Consider the following 20723-nt stretch of genomic DNA (forward strand, 5'->3'; position numbering starts at 1 on the left):
ATCACTGTCTAAATTCACACAAACAGCCGACACTAAACTCAATTATCTGGATACATACTCTTAATATAGAATTCACTAAAAGTGTGCACCGGTGATAGTTCCTAAACTTTGCAGAGTCTAGCTTAAAGGGGTTATCACCCAACCATATATAAGGTTAATCTTGTTCATGCCTAGGGTCCAATACGTCTCAAGACTATGATTTCTTGCTACTCACACCACATAACTCATTATACTCTATTTGAGTAAGAATGATCATTAGAGTTCAAGATACCTTTCTTATTGACATCTCCTATATCAAGGCATACACTATCAATACCACCACCAAGAATTTTCCTTAAAACTTTTTGAACATCATAACTTGCTCACACATCATTACATACCAATTATCATCTTATATACCCACAACAACATTTTTATCTCAAGTCCTAACAATAAAAGCTGATAAATATGCTTAGTGCCAACTACAAATCATTTAAAAATAACTAAACATGAGAACAGACAAAACAAGACATATGACACTCAGCGCTCAGCACCATTTGCCTCATAAAAAATGGCGTTCAACACCTTGGAACTAAAATGCTCCTAAACTTGTAGTGGTCACAACCCTCAACAGTGAAATTTGTCGCTCAACGCCACTTGAGATGACAACAAATGCACTTTGTGAAATTGGGAATTTTAGACATATTTTATTGTTCAATTTGGTACTCTTCTCCTATGATTTTGGTTCAAAACGGTTTTAAAACATTAGAGCTAGTACCAATTTGATCAAGGACTCAAAATTCTAATTTCTTTGAATCATCACTAAATCAAACAACATTATTTTACCATTTATCATACAATTCAAAACACAAAAATCATACAGACCAACAAGTTTCATCATACAACTCAATTTCATCACCAAATCACCATCAAACATAAGCATGCAAAATTATCAAAACTTATGAAATTCACACATACAGATAACAACTAGCTTCCCTTACTTGATTTCCAACTTAAACAGTTATAAAAACACCAAAACGTTTCAAACTCTATAAGATGTTTTATCTACAATAAAAACATCACAAAAAGAATGATTAGGATTTACTGTTATAATCATTGATCAACAAAAACTCGTATAGAAGACTAAAAAGGCATATGCAACCGAAAAAACTCACATGTAACAAAAATCAGGAGAAGACCAAGAAAAACGACTGAAAATTAACATACACGACTGAAGAAGTTGGTTAGTTCAAATTGAAGAATTCACTACGAGGATCACTGTTAGGGTCTTACATCTTCAATCACATAAGCAAAGGACAAGAATCATCTCTAAACAAATGATTTTTAAAGAGATAATATACTTTTAAAACAATGAAACATTTATGCTAACATTTTTTAATATTAAAATAATAAAGTCTCATTATTTTAAAACATTGTCACTTCTAACATGCCATGTTTTAGGATTTTACGATGTCAACCAAACATTTTTCTTTTTCTAATAATAAAAGTTAAAACTTTTACGACGAGAATTATAATTCGAGTGTCTAGCTTTTTAAGAAAGAAGGTTGTGGTATTTGATAACAACTCAAATTCAATCTTGTTTCGGCCTTGAGATATTATCTTAATTTGTGATTACTTAGATTTTTTTTTTTTGTATTTCAAAATAATTATATTCTAAATAATATTTTATTTTTAATTATGAGTAATTCTGATTTACGTGTACTTGATGTCTAATTGTAAATGGTAGAATCCAGATAATAATTATCTTATGGAAGATTTAGTATCCTAGTGAATTGTGATTATGATATATTAAGATTTAAAGATACACGTATTATCCATGCATAATTAAGTGAAAATAAATTTAATTATATTAGCAGAAAAAAATGAAATTTTATTAAGTCAAAGTTAAAATATATTGAAAAACAGAATTTTTATGAAAAATATTAATATTTATATTATAGAATAAAAAACTAGAAATATTTTAATTGTTGACAGGCATTCAACATTTCATAAAAATAAAGGTATTTGAGATTTTCTTCTCACAAAAAATAAAATGTTCGCGATAAAAATCAGTCTATATTATTTTGGTACATCTAAAAGTTTATAATTATGTTTTAAATAAAATGGAAATTGTATGATTATGCTTCATTTTTAACATCTCAGGCTGAAACTGTCTCCAAAAATAAATATTATACTCCATTAATTTGTTGAAGACAAAAATTTACAATAACACCATAAAAAAAAAAACACACGATAAACTCAATTGAGAATGAACAACAATTCACTTACACACAACTTCCCAAACTATTGTATAAATATACTTTTTGGTAGGCATTTCATCTACCAATATGTAAAAAGATGATTTTTTTGTCCACATTTTAAAATAGCAATTTTACAATTTAAAATATAATTATTTATTAAATTTTTAAAAATTGACTGTTATTTTTACAAACATTTTTATAAAATTGTTTATCTTTGTTTTTTCTTTATTTATCAACAATTATTCTCTCTTGTTTATTTATATATTTGATATTATTTTTTAATAAATATAATTTTATTTTTATTAATTTAATAATATTTCATTATTATTATCTACTCATATAATATTATTCATATTTAAAATATGTGTACAGAGACTTTATCGCGTATGTGTGCATGCTAGTTTCACGTAAACAAATTCCTTTAAACACTTACAATGGGTTTAGCTTTTTCAAGTGAGATATTAAAACAAATTACTTCATGAACAATACAGAGGGTTTCTGAAATCAATCAGTTCGGGGCATCATTACGCCAAGAATCGTGAATTCAGTTTCAAAGACGCAAGTATCGTCCACCAAAAACCCAGAATTTGGGTCTTTAAGTTTAGCTAAGGCCACGAGTTGTCGGGAACCCCATGCTGCATTGGAGTTCGAGAACTTACGACAAGCTGCAAGAACAAACAATACCAAGTTTAAGGAATACTAGGTTGCATCTGAATCTGCATAAACAAATATAAAAGCACTTTTACATGGCCTCGCCTTTGGTTTGAAGATGCCTCTCATCACTTTTCTGGTTCTTTGCACGCACGATGTTCTCAACAACGAGTTTAGTGTTGGCGGGTAGAGTTGAGACATCCAACACTAAGAATAATGATACGCTGTTGCCCTTTCCCTCCACGATTCCATTTGGGTACAGAAGCAGCTTCCTAGGATAAAAGAAACAAAACAAAAACATATTTGTCAAACAACACACACATTTGGTCTCAAGTAATGTTCTGAATATATATCATTTTTATGTAGTACCATACCATTTGTAGTTTCCCCCGACAAATGTTTCAGACTCGTACTTGTCTAATTTTGCAGAGGAAAAGTTAGTGAATTTCCAAGTGTAAGAACAGGGGATAGGTCCTTCAAACATTGATAAACAATCGCCTCTGTTGGTGCTCTTCACAACGAAAACCTCGACTCCGAACACGCATGTATCGTCCATCAGATATCCGTTTGAAGAGTCGTAAAATGTGCTTCTGTCGATGAATTTTGCGACACCGCACTCAGTTTTCAGCACATGGAAACGCCTTACATCTGTATCTGCATGAGTTTTTCAATTTGTTAGCATCTTGTGAAGTTCAGATGTTGAAAAACTTCACCAAACAAATTAAAGATTGAAATACCACTCAGCTGAACTGTACCTTGAGTTATATGATATTCATCGTCAATAAAATTATATGCAGAAAAATTTACAATGGCATTGATCTCCCAGTCAAGAGGCCGCGAGCTTGTGTCCACCAGCACCAGATCAATAGAAACATGATCTTTACCACCCTCTTTTTTGTTCCCATCTGGGTAAATTGACAGGCTCCTACGTGCACGTTCATTTGAGCAACACGTTTGAACAAAAAGTGTGTCGGAGAATTATAAGTCAGACTAAAGATAAAACCGTCTTTTTTGTATTCCAGGTACATTTGAACAAAAATATGTAAAATAGGTTCCATCGATATTTTTTTTTCGCAAAATAGGAAAAAATTGTCCTCATACATAACAGTTTATGTTATATGTAAAAAGTGAAGTTGTTTCTTGATTGATGATTTTACTATTCAATTTTTTGTTTAATGTTGCAATTTTATATTTGTTTATATATGAAATATGATGACTTTAATAACTTTTAATTGTAATTGTTTGAGCATATACTAAAGATCATTTTTATCGGTTAATAGTATACAAAAATTTATTGTGTGAATACAAATAAGATAAAACTACAACATAAAAAATTAAAAAGTGAAGTCGTCATGTACGAGGACACTTCACTTCTGACATGAATAGAAACTGACCTCCCATAATACGATTTTGCTTATTTAAAAAAAAAAAAAAACCCGACAAGATAGAGAACAACTTTACCTGTAATGTCGTTGTTCATCCAACAACTTGACCCTATTTTGCAAAAAAAATTCAAAGAACTCATTTTTACAAATTTAAATTCAAATGGATCTCGAAATACAAAAAAAACCGATAAAACCATATCATCGTATATAAATAGATGTAATCTTCGCTTTATACACTTTGAATTAAACTTAAAATTTCATTCTTAAAATAAGAAAACAGAATGTGTAATAATGTTGGGTTGGTGCATTATTGTTTGAAAGAGATGATTTTGAAGGCAAAAGAAGATGCATGTACCATTTATAACCTCCTGCTTCAAATTCTTCGGAGGTGCATTTTTGAACCGATGCCTTGGACAGCCATGAGAAGGACTTGATTTTAAATGTGTAATGACTTGGTGGGGCTTTTCTTCCTTAGAGATATAGCCAAAAAAAACACAGTAAAATTCGGAAAACAGAATAGAAGCATCGCATGTATAATATATGTGAAAGGGATATGGGAAAAGAAAAGCGACACCTTTCATGGTTTTGTCAGAACATAACGTGTCAATAGTTTTGATATCCATGATTGTCGCAGACAATCCAGTGGTAAACACTAAAGAAGCTTAAATACGGGTTTTGGAGTTTCTCAGAGATTCTAATAAATTGTGCAGCTACATGTGGGTCTCTGCACTTATTTGGTTTAATGTGATTGATTTCTTCAATGCTGCAACAAAGAAAAGGATTGTTTGCTAGTTATGTTATCTATGCCTTTGGTTATACCTAGGGTGATGCTAAGATCTTGCACACTATTTTCAAATGCAGTACAATAGGAATCCGTTACCTTAAGAAATACACGCTAGCACAATATACTTTTTCTTGTTTCTTGTTGCATCAGAAACCCTCTTATTATGATTTTCTCCACCATGTTAATCATCAAGAAGAGTAATATCTTCACAATAACAAAAAAAAAAAAAAAGCAAAAAAAAAAAGTATACTAATGAGAAGATGAAATAATAGTTTGATTTTCCATATCAACATTCCTAAGAAATTCTGCTAGGTAATATAATAATACTAAATGATTAATTTGATACGAACATCTAAATTAGACTTTAGTTTAATATTTCTATTTACTTGTTACACGTTAATTATCACACTTGCATAAATTTTCATATAAATAAATACTATAAAATAATTTAAATATCCTTAATATTAAAATATAATTATGGTTTTGAACTTAAGTTCGTTGAGATGATAATGGTAGAGTCAATCATCAAACTCGGAATATTATTCATTTTGGAACCTAAAACTTTTTTACGATTTTGTTCTTAAGATTCTAAAGGTGAAAGTGAAGAGAATTGAAGATAAATGTGAACAATGTAATAAATAAAAAATATTTTAATAGATTAAAATGTAACATAGCTCTTTTTCCCTTGTCATTAAAATTAATAAACAATAAAATGTATTTAGTTAAAATTTTGAAATCAATAAAATCCATAATCGTTTCCAAAGCATATAGAATTTATTTTAAGCTTTTCCGAATTGATTCCAATAGGGCATGGTCATTCTATAACCTATTTCACAAATTCGTGACTTTACTCACTCGCAAATGACATGAAATAAACAATTAGCATATTCACATTTTCATTACCTAAAATAGTAAATAAATGGAAGGGAAACATCAAAGACGTAAAATGAATTTTTAAGTAATGTGAATAAGAGTTATCTATTTATATATATGTAGTTTCAACTATATAATTTAGAAATAAAACATGGAAAATATAATTTGTGAATCATTTCTTATAATTTATTGGTCACCAGACACCATTCGACATATATTATGGAATAAAAGAAAAAATTAGTAATTTTTATCCGTTTTATAAAAATAAACTAATTATTACAGCATGTTAGTATAAAATATGTATGCTAGATGTATAATATATAAATTAAAGTTGGCATATGCATTATGATTTACTTAAATTATTTAACAAACATTACATTACAAGTATACCATAAAATAAAATTTGTCATTTAGTTAGCAAAAAAGTTCAATTGTAGTAGTGTATAAGAGATGTTGCGTGCTAAAACAAACATACCATGAACTAAATCTCAGGTTGATGACATTAGGCAGACCAATTATACATATATAGTCAGATAATACAATTTTTCAACTTACTTAAACCTGTTTATTACACAAAATTACTTTTAAATAATATAACTTTAGTTTTTCGAAATTATTAAGGAAATGTAAATAATTTAATCTTAGAGCAAATGAAATAAAATTCACCAAATTCTAATACGCTCAAAATTATTTTCTAGGCGACATACGAATACAATGTACATTGAATTTATACACGTATCTGTAAAATTATAGGACGATATGATCAGTTTTGGAAGTGACAAAAACTAATTATTAGTGGACTAAATTTCTTAAAATCTTTAAATAGACATCTGGTCGTTGTAGTATAGTGGTAAGTATTCCCGCCTGTCACGCGGGTGACCCGGGTTCGATCCCCGGCAACGGCGTCTCTGGTTTTTTCAATTTTTTATGCGGTCTTTTTTATTGTTTTAAATAAAACATTAGTATAAAAAAGACATAGAGTCGTTGTAGTATAGTGGTGAGTATTCCCGCCTGTCACGCGGGTGACCCGGGTTCGATCCCCGGCAGCGGCGAGTGTTTTGTTTTTTTCAGATTTACGTGGGTTGACCCGAATCGGATACTTGAACCTATTTTTAGTTTTGGTAAGGGGTTCCATAGGAACAGGTGACCCGACCCGGTTTCCATCTTTGCAAGTAGATTTTCTCTCTTTCAGTTTCAGCGGGTTCCGTTATTAACGTACAAGATTAAAACTAATTAGTAATTGTGATTTAAGCAAGTAATTGTAATTTAAGTAAGTAATACTGAAAGCAGTGAGTGATAATCTTGCGTGCTTAGCGGGAGAAGGAAGCTGAGAATATTTCAGTTTTTGAATCCTTTGATTTGAACCAAATCGATCACTCTCTTCTTTCATTCTTCAATGGCTACGCTTTCTGCAAGCGCTTCTCCTCCATGGCCAAACCCTGATCCCACCACCTCCCCCAGTTCAAATCCAAACCCTAATTTCCTCCCCGACCAGTCCCAAACACTCGACTTCGAATCCCTCATGCCTCCGCAACATAAATCGCCACAGCAATCCCTCTCCCCCGCCTCCTCGCCACCGGGATTGTCCCCAGCGGCGCCCCCGACGTTGCTCCACCTCGCCTTCAACCAGGACCAGGCTTGCTTCTCCGCCGCCACTGACAACGGTTTCCGCATCTACAATTGCAACCCCTTCAGCGAGCAATTCCGCCGCGAGTTTGACGGCGGCGGAATCGGCCACGTCGAGATGCTCTTCCGATGCAACATCATCGCCCTCGTCGGCGGCGGACCCCAGCCCCATTTCCCTCCCAACAAGGTCATGATCTGGGACGACCACGAGGGCTGCTGCATCGGTGATTTATCCCCTCGCGCCGCGGTTCGCAGCGTCCGCCTCCGCCGCGATCGGATTATCGTCGCCGTCGAGCAGAGGATTTTGGTCTACAACTTCCTGGACCTTAATCTCTTGCACCAGATTGAGACCTATCCCAACCCTAAGGGTCTCTGCGCGGTTTCGCAACTGTCTGATTCGCTCGTTCTCGCATGCCCTGGGTTGCAGAAGGGTCAGATTCGCGTGGAGCACTACTCGCAGAAGAAGACAAAGTTCATATCAGCGCATGATTCCAAAATTGCTTGTTTAGCTCTCACGCTTGATGGGCAGTTAATTGCCACCGCCAGCTCCAAGGGCACGCTGATTCGAATTTTCGACACGGTTCAGGGCACAATCCTTCAGGAAGTATGTGGTGTTTTGTTGGTTTTCTCCTCTCTCAATTGTCTTTGTTTTAAATTACTCCTTCGGTCTTTCAACTTGTACAATCTTTATGATTTAACCTCTTCACTTAATGAACGATTCCCACTGTGGTCCCTACAACGAGTAATTTCCAAAGACTGTGCTGGTATAGAATAAAGTGAGTGATTAAATCGGGATATTGGGTTACTGTGTGTAATTCATAAATTTTTGCATGGGTTGGTGAAGTTATAAGGTTAGGTAGTAAATGTCTATATTAGTTTATTTTCTCTGCTTTCACGCTTTAGTATGTGATGATTTGAAACATTGTGGTTGTCTTGGTTATAAATTTTTTGGGTGTCACGTTTAGGTGAGAAGGGGTGCAAATGTTGCTGAGATCTATAGTTTGGCATTCTCTTCTACTGCTCGGTGGCTTGCAGTCTCAAGTGACAAGGGTACTGTCCATGTATTCAGCCTTAAGGTTAATTCTAGCTTCTCCGAGGAAGAAAAGCCTCAAAATGCATCCAATTCAGATACTGCCATTACCCCATCTAACTCATCTCGCTCCTTCAGCAAATTTAAAGGTGAATTCCTTTACGAGAGTATTTCTTTTCATTTTATATCGTATATGTTGTACTTGTGAAATTAGCAATTTCTTCTAAAATGATTTTTACCTTTTTTTATGGGTAATCCTATTTTGTTGTGCGGGTGACGGTTGAATTGGTAACATTGATTATGGTTGTTTTTCAAACAAGAAGATATTAATGGATGATAGAGCCTCATGATTGGTGTCAGAGTTCATAATTGATTGTATGCTTGCTTTTCTAGTGTTGGTGAAATTGATTTCATTTATGTAATGGTTGAAAATTTAAGTAAAATTTACTGCAAATGTTTTAGAGATAAATTAATTCCAGTGAACATATGTAATAATGGTAAAAGAAAAATAACTATATTTACATGAAATTGGTGGGACATTAATTTTATATAAATGTTCTGTTGAAAGGATTGCTTACAATAATAAGGAACAAAATCAATATTTAATAATAGAAAATATTTGATAAGATATTTCCCTATCAAATCATATCACACCTCTCTCTTTACAGTAAAATTCAAATCAGAACAGGTTGAATATCAGATTTTGCTAATATAAGTGATTTTTACTGATCCATTTAGGAGTATTTCTCTAAATTTTTCGGGACACTGAAAAGTTGGATTCAAAGCAAAAATAGTTTTTAAACTTATTAAGACAATATTTAATCCTTATATAGTTGAATTTTGGCTTCAAAAGTTCCTGCCTCAGAAACCTATACGTAAGGGCTGGTACATTTGCCATTCAATTTCTGGTCTGGGTAGTAAAGGTGGCATTTTGGAATTGGGGTGATTTGTTTACATCTGTCGTGAATGGAATATTATAAAATCACACTCCTTGCTTTTCTTTCTAAGGTAAGGCAATGTTCCCCCTGGTGATCCTTTTTTCACCCTATTTTCAATGTTAATTTTCAGAACATATGAACTATATTTTTGGGGTCAAGGATGTTTTATTTTAATTGTTACGTCAAAAGTACTACCCGTTTGCTATGATCTGTTTAACCATTAAAATATTTTCGTTGTAAATGTAGTTTTAGCAGTTGTTCATCCGTTTAATTGGCCACCTGTCTGCCCCCAAATTTGTTAAAATTATTCCTCATTTTCATAATATTTATTTAGACCGAACACTGTCTATGAAGTGTGTTGTGGTTTCGGAAATTTTATATAATTTATGATCTCAGCTAGAGCGTGTTGATCAATTCCACTTGCCTTGTTGATTTTGTCTTGCTTTGCATTTGCAGGAGTGTTACCCAAGTATTTCAATTCTGAGTGGTCGGTTGCTCAGTTTCGCTTACAAGAGGGCTCTCACTACATTGTTGCATTTGGTCACGAAAAGAATACAGTCATAATTCTTGGCATGGATGGAAGGTATGATTTTGGAAAATGACAATACTGTTTACTTGTTGATAGCTATTCTGTTTATCTTAGACTTAATCATGTTATTCAGTAGAGTCCCGGACTCTGAAGTACTGAGTTGATGTGAAGAAATAACATTGTTTTGAACTAGAGAATTCTTAGTTTGTCATTATTGTCTAAGATATATATGATGAAAGCTAATGACGGCCAAATTTAATTTAACTCTAATTCAATTATGAAGATAGCTGAAACACCCGGTCTTCCTCTTATAATTTTGTTCATGTGTTTCATTTATCAATAGTTATGCTTTGTTTCTAAAATTCTTGTTTATTTGACCTTTTCGTATCTCAGCAGAAGATGGACGCATATGTATGATGATTTAATGAATTGCAGTTGATTTGGTTTTATGCAGCTTCTATAGATGCCAATTTGATCCAGTACAAGGAGGGGAGATGACTCAACTGGAGTATCATAACTTTTTAAAGCCAGAACCAGAAACAACCTTGTGAGACGCCAATGGCGTTTCCGCTTTGCTTAGTTTGTTCTGCGACAATATTCTCCGCGTAGTGGTAAATAGATGTATAGTGAATTACACCCATAAATTACTATTATTACTAACTCAGTTTTACCTCGTTGTTTCCAATGCAATAATGTAATTATTTAGTTTTGCAATTTTTAAATAATAAATAGAGTTATGGTAAAATGTGCAGTACCTTATTATGTGTTGTGTGTATTAGTGTTGTATATAGTACGGGAGTGAAAGCTGTGGCATTTTTTTAATCGATACTATTTATTTCCGGCAATGAAACACTTAATTTGGTTTCTTAAATATTAAAGTGCTCTTCATAATTCTGTCATAAAAGATGAGATTCTTAATATAAGTCCACATTTAGTTAAACTTTTCTCACTCAAGTGGTTACAGTTTTCAAGAATTGGTCTCTTTGATTTTGATTTGTCTCGCATTTAATCCGTAAAAGTAGACTGGGATGGTCTACCCGAAAGGCCCCCTAATTTTTTACCTGTACTGCATGACATTTATAGTTCGTGGACCTATGGGTTGATTCGCTAAAGAAATCATTTGTTTTATATATATTTTTTCTATAACTATGAGAGAATTTTGGAAATTGTATTTTAGCAATGACAATATTTTAAAATAATGATAATTTTATTATTTTAATCACGAAACTTTAAAATTTTATAAAGGAATTTTATTATTTAAAAACACTTTATTTTTCTAAAACTAAAATGCTCCTATGCAACGTTTGGGAAACCATTCGATATTGAAGGAACTGTTCTAGGAAGTTGCACTACAAGACAGAAGGCTGGATTGGTTACAAACCCATTTCGTTGCGGCTTTTTCAATACAAATTTCACAACACAAGTATGTTTGAAATTTCATAGGAGATGTATATAACTAAAGCAAGAATAGAAATTAAATTTCAAGTGATAAAAGATGTCAAACAAAACTGAAAATTGATGAAAGACCATCTCAAAAACAAATTTAATTAATGATAAATCAACATGACGCGGAAGGTGGCATGCGAGTGAGCCCATAATATTTTAGTTATTTTTATCAATTTGTCAAGTCTGAATTTCTCTACATCGGAACATCTCTCCCTCAAACATGAATATATATAATGGGATACATTTGTTGGAAATGAAAAACTTTTTATATTAGGAATTTTTAAACTTTAGAATTCTTATCTACTTTAGATAGTATATATTCAGATTATCACCAAGATAAATAATAGTCTCTAATACCATTATGAGGTTTTTCTATAGGTAGTTTGGAACGATTCAACATTGAGTCCCAAATAAGCTCATACGAGAAATCAAAATACCAATTTCATATCAAAACTTTAAAATAAAAAAATAATGAGTTTATAAACCTTTTTATCAATATATCATTCATTTCACTCATTTTTACCTAATAAGAAATTTACAATCCGCTTAACACACTAGATAAATTTTTTTCTGGGTCATGTAGTCATGTAGCTAAAACATTTAAATCATGGTCTCAAATTGTTAATTGTAACTTTTGTCAAATAATAATATTAGGTAGTGTGGAGTTCATGTACTCAATAAATGTTTAACAAAAAATGATTATCAACAAATGAGTAATAGAAAGCCCATTGTTGTGTTCCATGTCGATCTTGAATAATAATTGATGATCTAAAATAATATATTTAATCATCGTAATTAATAGAAAAAATGAGATTATACTTTATTATAATTATAACTATAACATAAATCACTTATATATAAAACATATAAAAGATTATCTTTTGTTCTTTCAAAATTATTGAATTAGTCAATAATTAAATCATAAATAAAATCTTTAATTATTTTTTTTTTCAATTTAGATAATCATATTATGTGTAATAAATTTATCTTTCTTTTTATTTTGTAATTTTATTTTGATAATCTTTGTAAAAAATGTTATTTCTTTAATAGATATAGAAACAAAAAGAAATAAAATAAAAATTGGTGATAATGAGAACAAAATAATTGACGATTTTTTCAAACAAGAGAGAGACGTGAAAGAAAGTGAATAATGAATACACAGAGTAACTCAAGATGTAAAAAGAAAACAAATGTCTTAATAAGTTTTTTATTTTTTATTATAATTTATTTTATAATTCACTATTTATTAACCGGAAAAAAATTAAAAATCTACCTAAAAGATTAAAAACCTACCTGATTTAATTTTCATAAATTTTAATATATATATATATATATATATATATATATATATATATATATATATATATATATATATATATATATATATATATATATATATATATATACAAAAATTAAAAAATGTAGAGTGACCATGTCACCTCCTAGGTATACATCCGTGGTTGTCTCCTTTAAGTACGTTATCAAAAGCTTGATTTTTAGTTATGGATATGAAAATAAGTTAATATAGGTTTAATTATTTATTTGTTTTATTTTTTATTTTTGTAGTTATCATTTGTTGTGTGTATATTTTAATTATACATACTATTTTAATTACTTTCTGTTTTTAAATATTTAATCCTATTTCGTTACTACAAAAACTAAAAGAGATTAAAATTATATATAAAAAAGTTAAATCATGATATTTTAGGTATAAGAAATAAAATAAAGAGTATTGTAATTGTAAGGATTAAATGAAAAATTAAAAGTTAAATAAACTTTTTTTAGTTAAGTGGAAAATAAATATTGAGATGTTATCTATTATCTATTATCACAGAGTCAGGTAATTCAAAGCGATTTTGCTTTTCTTTCTTTAAATTTCATTTCAAGCATGATTTGTAGAAGAAAGTTCACTTAACTACTTTTTCTTTCCTTAAATGTCACGAGAACAACAACGTGTTTTCCATCAACAATTTTTTTCAGTTGTGATTATTTTATTAAAATAAATGTACGGAACATGAAAACCATCTAAAGATATTGAAGGATATGATCATTACACCAAATGAACAAAGATGTATCCAAATTCCCAAGAAACTACTTGAAAGGAATAAGAATGAATGAGTTGATGAAATGCACAAAAATCTATGCCCTGTGTAAACTACACATATTCCTGTTGTGGGAAAACGAGTAGAATATCCCAGACTCTGCAGTCCCAAAGTCAAGTTGCAATGTTGCGTAGTGCCTTCCATGATTAAAGGCACACCAGAAAGTGCAAATAGTTGGTTTGTTGGTCCATCAAGTAATGTAATATACAGATTATTCAACTGTTGAGTGTGTTACTATCTTTAGTCTGGTAGTAACACACACGTACATTAGCTCGCAATGACAAATGGTCGATATATAGTGATGGGGTTCTGTAAACTTATTCTGGCTCATCGACCATCAATGGCTGGCAATTTTCAGATCAACAGCAGTGAGCCTAAACAATAATGCTGAACATATATGCTTACTTCAAATATGAAGTACATGCTTTCGACAGAAACACGGTTGGTCATTTCTACCATCCTTGAACATCACCGACAGTAATGTAGCCCAACATTACAGTACCAGCATCCTTAATCACTGACAAACAAGAAATACATGTTGAAGCATAGTGGGCCAAAACAGAAGTAATAGCTGACTTGGAGTTCTGTATGTTCAGAAATGATAAGTATTCCATCTTAAGTTGGATAAAAATGACAATAACATGTTGGCTACTAAAAACCAAGCTCTTAAGCATGTGGCAAGAAGCTTGATTTCCTGGTTTGTTTGTATAGGAGTATCTCAAGGGATTTGTCCTTCACACCGGACAGGAAGATACCTTATCTTCAACACGACAATAGTTGGTTACTACGCCAAAAATTCGTTTACATGTCTTTGGTGTTCTACCTCCACAGAACTATACCCCAAGTCCTTATTCAGTTGTCTATCCTTCATCACCCCTCTCACTTTCTCAACATCCCCCCATCTTCCCATTGCAGCATAGATATTCGAGAGATGAACGTAATAGGTAGAGTTTTCCTGATCCAATTCAATGAGCTTTTCAGCCGCCAGCAGCCCCAACTCCAAGTCACCCTGAACTTTGGAACCAAATAACAACGATCCCCACATAGCTTTTGTGGGTCCAAAAGGCATGCGTCCCATGAACTCAACAGCTTCATGCAAACGCCCAAAACGCGCCAACACGTCAACCATACAAGCATAGTGTTTAACATTAGCACAAAACCCATACCTCCCATCAACCAACAACCCAAAAATCTCGCTACCCTTGTCCACCAAACCCGAGTGACTGCACGCAGATAAAACCGCCAACAAAGTCACTTCATCCGCTCTAACACCCTCCTTCTCCATTCTGTTAAACCACCGAATCGCCTCTTGTCCACTCTTAGCCAAAGCTAACCCTTTTACAACCGCATTCCAAGTAAACACATTTTTTTCCTTCATACTCCAGAACACACTCAACCCCTCTTCAACTCTCCCACATTTCCCATACATGTCAACCAAAGCCGTCCCCAATATGACATCCAACTCCCACCCCTCCCTTTTTACAGCCCCATGTATCCACGCCCCCATTTCAACATTACCAGAGTGAGCGCAGGCATGCAAGGCGTTGATCATGGTGACCCTATTAGGCACAAAACCCGCATACTGCATTTGTTCAAACACAACCAAGGCATCATCATAGTTCCCAACGTTGTTGTACCCGGCGATCAACACGCTCCAGGAAACGACGTCTCTCTGAAGCATTTCATCGAACAGGCTGCGACACAACCCCACTTGGCGGCTCGAGGCGTAGACGTCAAGGAGGGCGTTGCCGACGAAGAGGTCTTGGTGGTGGCCGAGTTTGAGGACGTGGGTGTGGACGCAGCGGGCTTGGGTGACGTGGCGCGCTTCGGAGAGGGCCTTGAAGAGAGGTGGGAAGGTGAAATTGTTGGGGAGAACGTTGTTGCGGCGCATGTGGGCGTAGATTAAGAGAGTGGTGTGTGGGGTTTGAGATTGGGAGAAGACTCTGATGAGGGTGTTGAAGATGTAAACGTGGGGAGAAGGAGGGAGGGTGGTGAAGAGAAGAAGAGCGGAGTTTATAAGGCCGTGTGAATAGCACGCGCCGATGAAGTGCTCGGCGATTCTGGTGTTTGGATAGAGGTTACGGCGGATGAGTTGCGCTTTTATCTGCCGAACTTTCTTCTGACTGTCACAAAAGTTCTGAAGCAGAAAAATCACACTCCTCACTCTTTCTTTCATCACTTACATTCATCTAGCTCAAAACCCAATTCATAGTTAAAATTACAGGGAAAGAAGGTTCTATAAATTTATATGCTTAATTCGTTATAATTAAGCAAGGTTTGGAGATGAATGGCTGCGGCGTGGGCGTCTGCGACGGCTGGAGCTGCTGACGGCGACCTGCGGCGACCTCCGGCGAGCTGAACCTTGCGGCCGTGAAGGGGATCGGTGCAGCCCCTGTTTGGAACGCGCTGGGGAAGACGTTGTGGGCGTTGCGGACGTTGGTGCAGGGGCGCGTGAATCGAATAGCGATGTCGTCGCCGGCGGGGCTCGCGACGGTGGTCAGAATCGTCGCCGGTGATTCAGGCGGTGCAGGCGTGGTCCCGGAGGTCGGAGTTGCGGTGGTGTCTAGGGGGAGGGGCTGCCGCACAGTGGAGAGGAGAAGCTCTTTTAATTAGGGTGAGTTAGGATGGAAATTGGGGCTGAACACTCTCCGTGCACCCCCCTTTTTTTCAGCTTCACCCCTCCTGGTTTTGGATCTATTAGGATTTACCACATACACCTCTCTTTTACTTCAACCACACCCTCCTTCTTTCTTTTCGTGCACCCCCATTTTTAATTCCTGCACCTCCATTTTGTGTTTCTTTAGCACACCCCTTTAGTTACTGCACGCACCCCATCTGTTACCACATGCACCTCTCACATGTGATACTCCTGCACCCCATGTCCTTTGTCTATTGTTCTTGGGCTTGTTGTTGTATCTGCTTTACACCTCCCACTAATCACTCACACACCCCCATATTTTGTTTCCCACTTTCATCCTTCTTAATTAAATTATTTCTTTTATTTATTTATTTATTTTTATTTTATTTTTTATTATTATTTATTTATTTTCGTTCATTTATTTATTTTTATTTTTATTTTTATTTTATTTTTATTAATTATTTATTTATTTATTTATTTATTTTATTTATTCCTAGAAAACCAAACAGTCGAAAATTATTAAAAATTACAAAAAAATAGAAAAAATCCAAAAAAATAAAAATGTTCTCTTTCACTTTAGTGTGTCTGTCCGGTCGTTCGCACTGCGTGACACTTATTTTCCAAAAATACCAAAAATAGTTTTTCTTTCTCTTTTCGTGTCTGTCCGACCGCTCGCGTCGTGTGACACATACTTTCAAGCAATTCAAAAAATACCAAAAAATACAATTTTCAAAATATAAATATATCAATATTCTCAAATAAAAAATGTCTTTTTTAAGAACTACGTGATCCTTGATTCTCGACTGTGAGATACGTAGGAGCAAGGCCAGTCCTTGTCAGGTTCACCTCTAAAAATCAAATTATTTTCTCATTTGTTTCTCATATCTTTTAAAAGAACTACGTAACCCTGATTTCTCACTTTAAATGAGAATACGTAGGACCAAGGTCAATCCTTGTCGGGCCCAAAAAAATTAAAAAATATTTTGTTTCTTTTAGCATTTTCGTCTTATTATTTTTGGGGAAAATTAACATTTTGAAAATCACATCAACTTTGCATTTTTAATTAATGGTACCGCCCTTGGGCGGGCGCTGTAGGGTGCTAACACCTTCCCTACGCGTAACCGACTCCCGGATCCAAAATCTGGTTTTACGCAGACTTGTCTTATTTTTATGGTTTTCCATAGTTTTCCATAATAACTATGGTGGCGACTCCCAAATCTCTTTTAAACCCGTTTTCTTTTTTTTCGGTTCGCCTTCTCGTCGCGATTCCGGTTGCGACAGCTGGCGACTCCACTAGGGACGCTAGAGAGTCAAGCCATTTAATTAGATATGCAAACTTGATGTGATTTTTCCTAATGTTTTCTTTCCCCATTTCTTTCATTTGTGTATTCTTGTCTTTATATGTGTTTGTATATGTTTTCTTTTTGGGTTAATTGTGTGTGAATTACTTTGCTTATTTTGATATATATGGAATTGCTCTACTTGCCTGGGAGATTTTCTGGTTGTTTTGCAAGTGGGGGTTTGGGGTATGCATCATTCTCCCTTCACACACACATTATGCATATCATGAGTGGGGTCCTATACCCGGGTCTGTGTAACTTAGAATTAGAGGGGATTGTGTAGCAGTGCCACAGTGGATGAACTTCCCAAGTGGTCATTGTGAGAACCCCAACTAGAGTTTGCTTATTTCCTCGGTACTCTCACTCCTTGTTGTATACCAACTGTTGTGGGAAATATCATGAAGTGAGCCATAGCTCTAGTGACCTTGATCCTTAAGTTTAGGGAACCATCCCAGTGAGCGCATGTACTTCACCCTAGACCTTAAGCGCCAAACCTCTATTGAGCACAAAGGGAGATTGCTTGTTTTAATCGTCATCTTGTGGTGTGCATAATGTACATGTGAATAAGTGCCTATTGAGGCACAATCACACATAGCATTTTTATATCATACATCACATATCATGAAAATAAGCGCCTCTTGAGGCAAAAATATGCATTTCATTATGTCACTCTGCATTCATGCATTTCATTATGTCACTCTGCATATCATGCATGATGTTTTCAAATGATTGTATCACATTTCATCATCATATCATGGGAATAAATGCCTCTTGAGGCACATGCATTACATCTCATGTAGGTTTTTTCAATTAGTTGCATATCATGCATGGTACTCTTTAGTCGCATCGACATACAAGTGAGTAAGTGCCTCTTGGGCACAAACTCGCGTTGCAATTGTTGTTTTTCGTCATAGTGGCATGTACATAGTTTTTTTTAATCCATATCACGCATCTCACTTCATATGAATAAACAGACTCTTCAAAAGAGAGGAAGGAAATAAAAAAGGTTGTTACATTTTGAGTCACTTGTTTTTCTCGCAAATCATCAAATTCACTTCTTGAAAAAAAAAAGAAGAATAATGGGGTGTCACGCTTTTCTAGGGTCAAATGTCTAATCAAGAATAATGACTTGAATTTTTCTTTTGAGACGTTCGTGTGCGCATGGTTTGAAACATTCCATCCTTCGGCTTCCCTACAATGAAGGATTTACCCTATCAACATTGGCATTACCCAAGTTGATAAACATAAACCCTTAGAGTTGGTATATTTTCTAAGTTTATCCTTGTCTACACTTGTTGGGTGGTCCTTGAATCCATCGAGACAAAAAAAAGAAATTCAAAAAAGGGAAAATGCGAAAAGAAGAAAATAAAGTTTGCTAGACTGAAAACCAAAAAGGCAGTTTTGGCAAAAAAAAAATTCCTTTGGTCAAATCAGTAGGTTGAATGAATAGATAATGTTTGATATCATATCTTTTGAAGCATTTGTCTAATCTTCATAACATGAGATTTTCAAACTCATCCTTTTTTTCATGACATTTTCACCATAAACCCTGCATTTTGAATTTCACGGAGGATTAACATAAAAGGGGGACACTGGCCTGGATAGACTACGAGCAAATCTCTTAGCATGAAAAAAAATAAAAAATGTCTGCTAGACTGAAGACCTGAAAGGGTGGTTTAGGCAAAAAAAAAAAAAGGACAAGAATAAAAGTAAGGGACAATCTGTAGCATGAACCAATTTTCTTCTTGAGTTGAAACTTTTTGAAAAGGGAAATAATCATATTTTGGAAATGATGTTTGGCCATGTTTCTTTATCATTAAAAAGAAAAAATGTCATCCTTTGTTATTACCCCTTTGAGCCTTAAAGGAGCAAATATTTTTCTTTCAAATTACCTTGAAAAGGGTCCCCTCACATCGATGGTTTGCAATTTTGTTTGACAGACGGTTCACCAATAAAAAAAAAATCCATCAGAATCAAAAAGTTTGAAAAAGACAAAAAAAAATGATGATGATGATGATTTGGTTACATCAAGAAGAAACAAAAAAAGAGAATCTATGTTTAGAAAAAAAAAAGGGAGAAATGGTGAACACATAAGAGGCAAATGAATTTATGATGCAGCATTATTCAAAGATCATTGTTCCAAAATACCATCACATCTTTTGAGTTTTTACTATCCACATTTGCTTTCATACCCTTAGCCTTGACCACGATACAAGCATAATAAAGTCCACACAGATCCAAGACTGATTGTCGGTACCTTTCAAAAAGTTTAATTCATGGAAATCATTTTGACGTGCTGAAAGGTTTGTCCATAATCCAAAAAAAGAGGGAAAAATAAAAATTGAAAAATAGGTTTTGAGATTTGCTTTCAGTGATTCAGAAAGTTTTTGATAAGCCTGGTTAATCAATTAGATAAGGGACATCCTCCTTGGTCGTTCATTCTCACCCTTTTCATGGATTTCATCTTCATTTCCTACCATATCCTCTACTCTCAGCCCAAACTTGTCCAATAATTTCATACAATTGTCCAACCTTTTTCTCTAAAATGCAAACTAGACAGTTGCTTCATTTCACCATTCATATGACTTGTCATTTATCCCAAGATAGGGCAATTTCACCCTAACCATCATGGTTACATTAGAGGCAACGTCTAGAGTCCCTATCACATTTCAACCTCTTCATGCCTTACTATAACTGGGGCAGATCAAACACAATCTGTGTGTCAATCCAGGTCCTCAAATCGGAGAAATCTTTAAAGTCCTCTTAATTTGTCTAACCCTTTCATCAATAAATGGGGAAGTCAAATACATTTTGTACCCTGAAGCCAATCCATACTCTCAAGTTGGGCCAACTTTTGAAATCCATATCATTTTCTTCATGTCATCAGTAGCTGGGGCAAGCCCAAACATACTTGGTGCCTTGAGACTAAATTAAACTGGGTCAGCTCCCTAGTCGGTCCTTGTCATCTCATCCAACCCCTTCCAAGCCATCGGAAATTTCATACATGTTGTTTAGATAATGCTTCAAAAGAAATAAAAAAAAAGTTTTTCAATAATTTGATCAGACCAAATAGTTGATTTCAAAAGTGAAGAAAAAATGAAAGAAAAAATAATGTCTCATGAAGAAGGGAACACCCTATTA

The 20723-nt window shown here is 34.1% G+C and overlaps 3 protein-coding genes and 2 non-coding genes across 7 annotated transcripts; 3 read left to right on the forward strand and 2 right to left on the reverse strand.

Annotated features, from left to right (window-relative positions):
- Window positions 1-2587: 2587 nt before the first annotated feature.
- LOC114195958 (ubiquitin C-terminal hydrolase 12-like) lies at window positions 2588-4998 on the reverse strand. 3 transcript variants are annotated; one of them, XM_028086415.2, is made up of 7 exons: window positions 4851-4998; window positions 4632-4746; window positions 4353-4385; window positions 3647-3816; window positions 3266-3545; window positions 2997-3163; window positions 2588-2905 (listed from the first exon to the last, which is right to left on the reverse strand). In XM_028086415.2, the coding sequence occupies exons 1-7, from the start codon at window positions 4897-4899 to the stop codon at window positions 2745-2747; spliced, it is 975 nt and encodes a 324-aa protein (XP_027942216.1). In that variant the 5' UTR covers window positions 4900-4998; the 3' UTR covers window positions 2588-2744. The 3 variants fall into 3 exon arrangements, with proteins under 3 accessions (XP_027942216.1, XP_027942224.1, XP_027942231.1); XM_028086430.2 differs by having other exon boundaries at window positions 2762-2905; window positions 2987-3163; XM_028086423.2 differs by lacking the exon at window positions 4353-4385.
- Window positions 4999-6766: 1768 nt separating this feature from the next.
- Window positions 6767-6838, forward strand: TRNAD-GUC (transfer RNA aspartic acid (anticodon GUC)). The gene has a single exon. It is a non-coding gene; the product is annotated as a tRNA-Asp (tRNA).
- Window positions 6839-6913: 75 nt separating this feature from the next.
- Window positions 6914-6985, forward strand: TRNAD-GUC (transfer RNA aspartic acid (anticodon GUC)). The gene has a single exon. It is a non-coding gene; the product is annotated as a tRNA-Asp (tRNA).
- Window positions 6986-7197: 212 nt separating this feature from the next.
- On the forward strand, window positions 7198-10801 carry LOC114163767 (autophagy-related protein 18a). The gene is made up of 4 exons (XM_028048076.2): window positions 7198-8163; window positions 8525-8738; window positions 9984-10110; window positions 10511-10801. Exons 1-4 carry the CDS (start codon window positions 7330-7332, stop codon window positions 10605-10607), a joined length of 1272 nt encoding a protein of 423 aa, XP_027903877.1. The 5' UTR covers window positions 7198-7329; the 3' UTR covers window positions 10608-10801.
- Window positions 10802-13458: 2657 nt separating this feature from the next.
- Window positions 13459-16379, reverse strand: LOC114186621 (pentatricopeptide repeat-containing protein At5g43790-like). Its single transcript, XM_028074580.2, has one exon. The coding sequence runs from the start codon at window positions 15778-15780 to the stop codon at window positions 14389-14391; it is 1392 nt and encodes a 463-aa protein (XP_027930381.1). The 5' UTR covers window positions 15781-16379; the 3' UTR covers window positions 13459-14388.
- Window positions 16380-20723: the final 4344 nt, after the last annotated feature.

This window comes from Vigna unguiculata, chromosome 1, assembly GCF_037176805.1.
Source record: "Vigna unguiculata cultivar grain cowpea cultivar isolate G323 ecotype 2 chromosome 1, ASM3717680v1, whole genome shotgun sequence".
Lineage (NCBI taxonomy): Eukaryota > Viridiplantae > Streptophyta > Magnoliopsida > Fabales > Fabaceae > Vigna > Vigna unguiculata.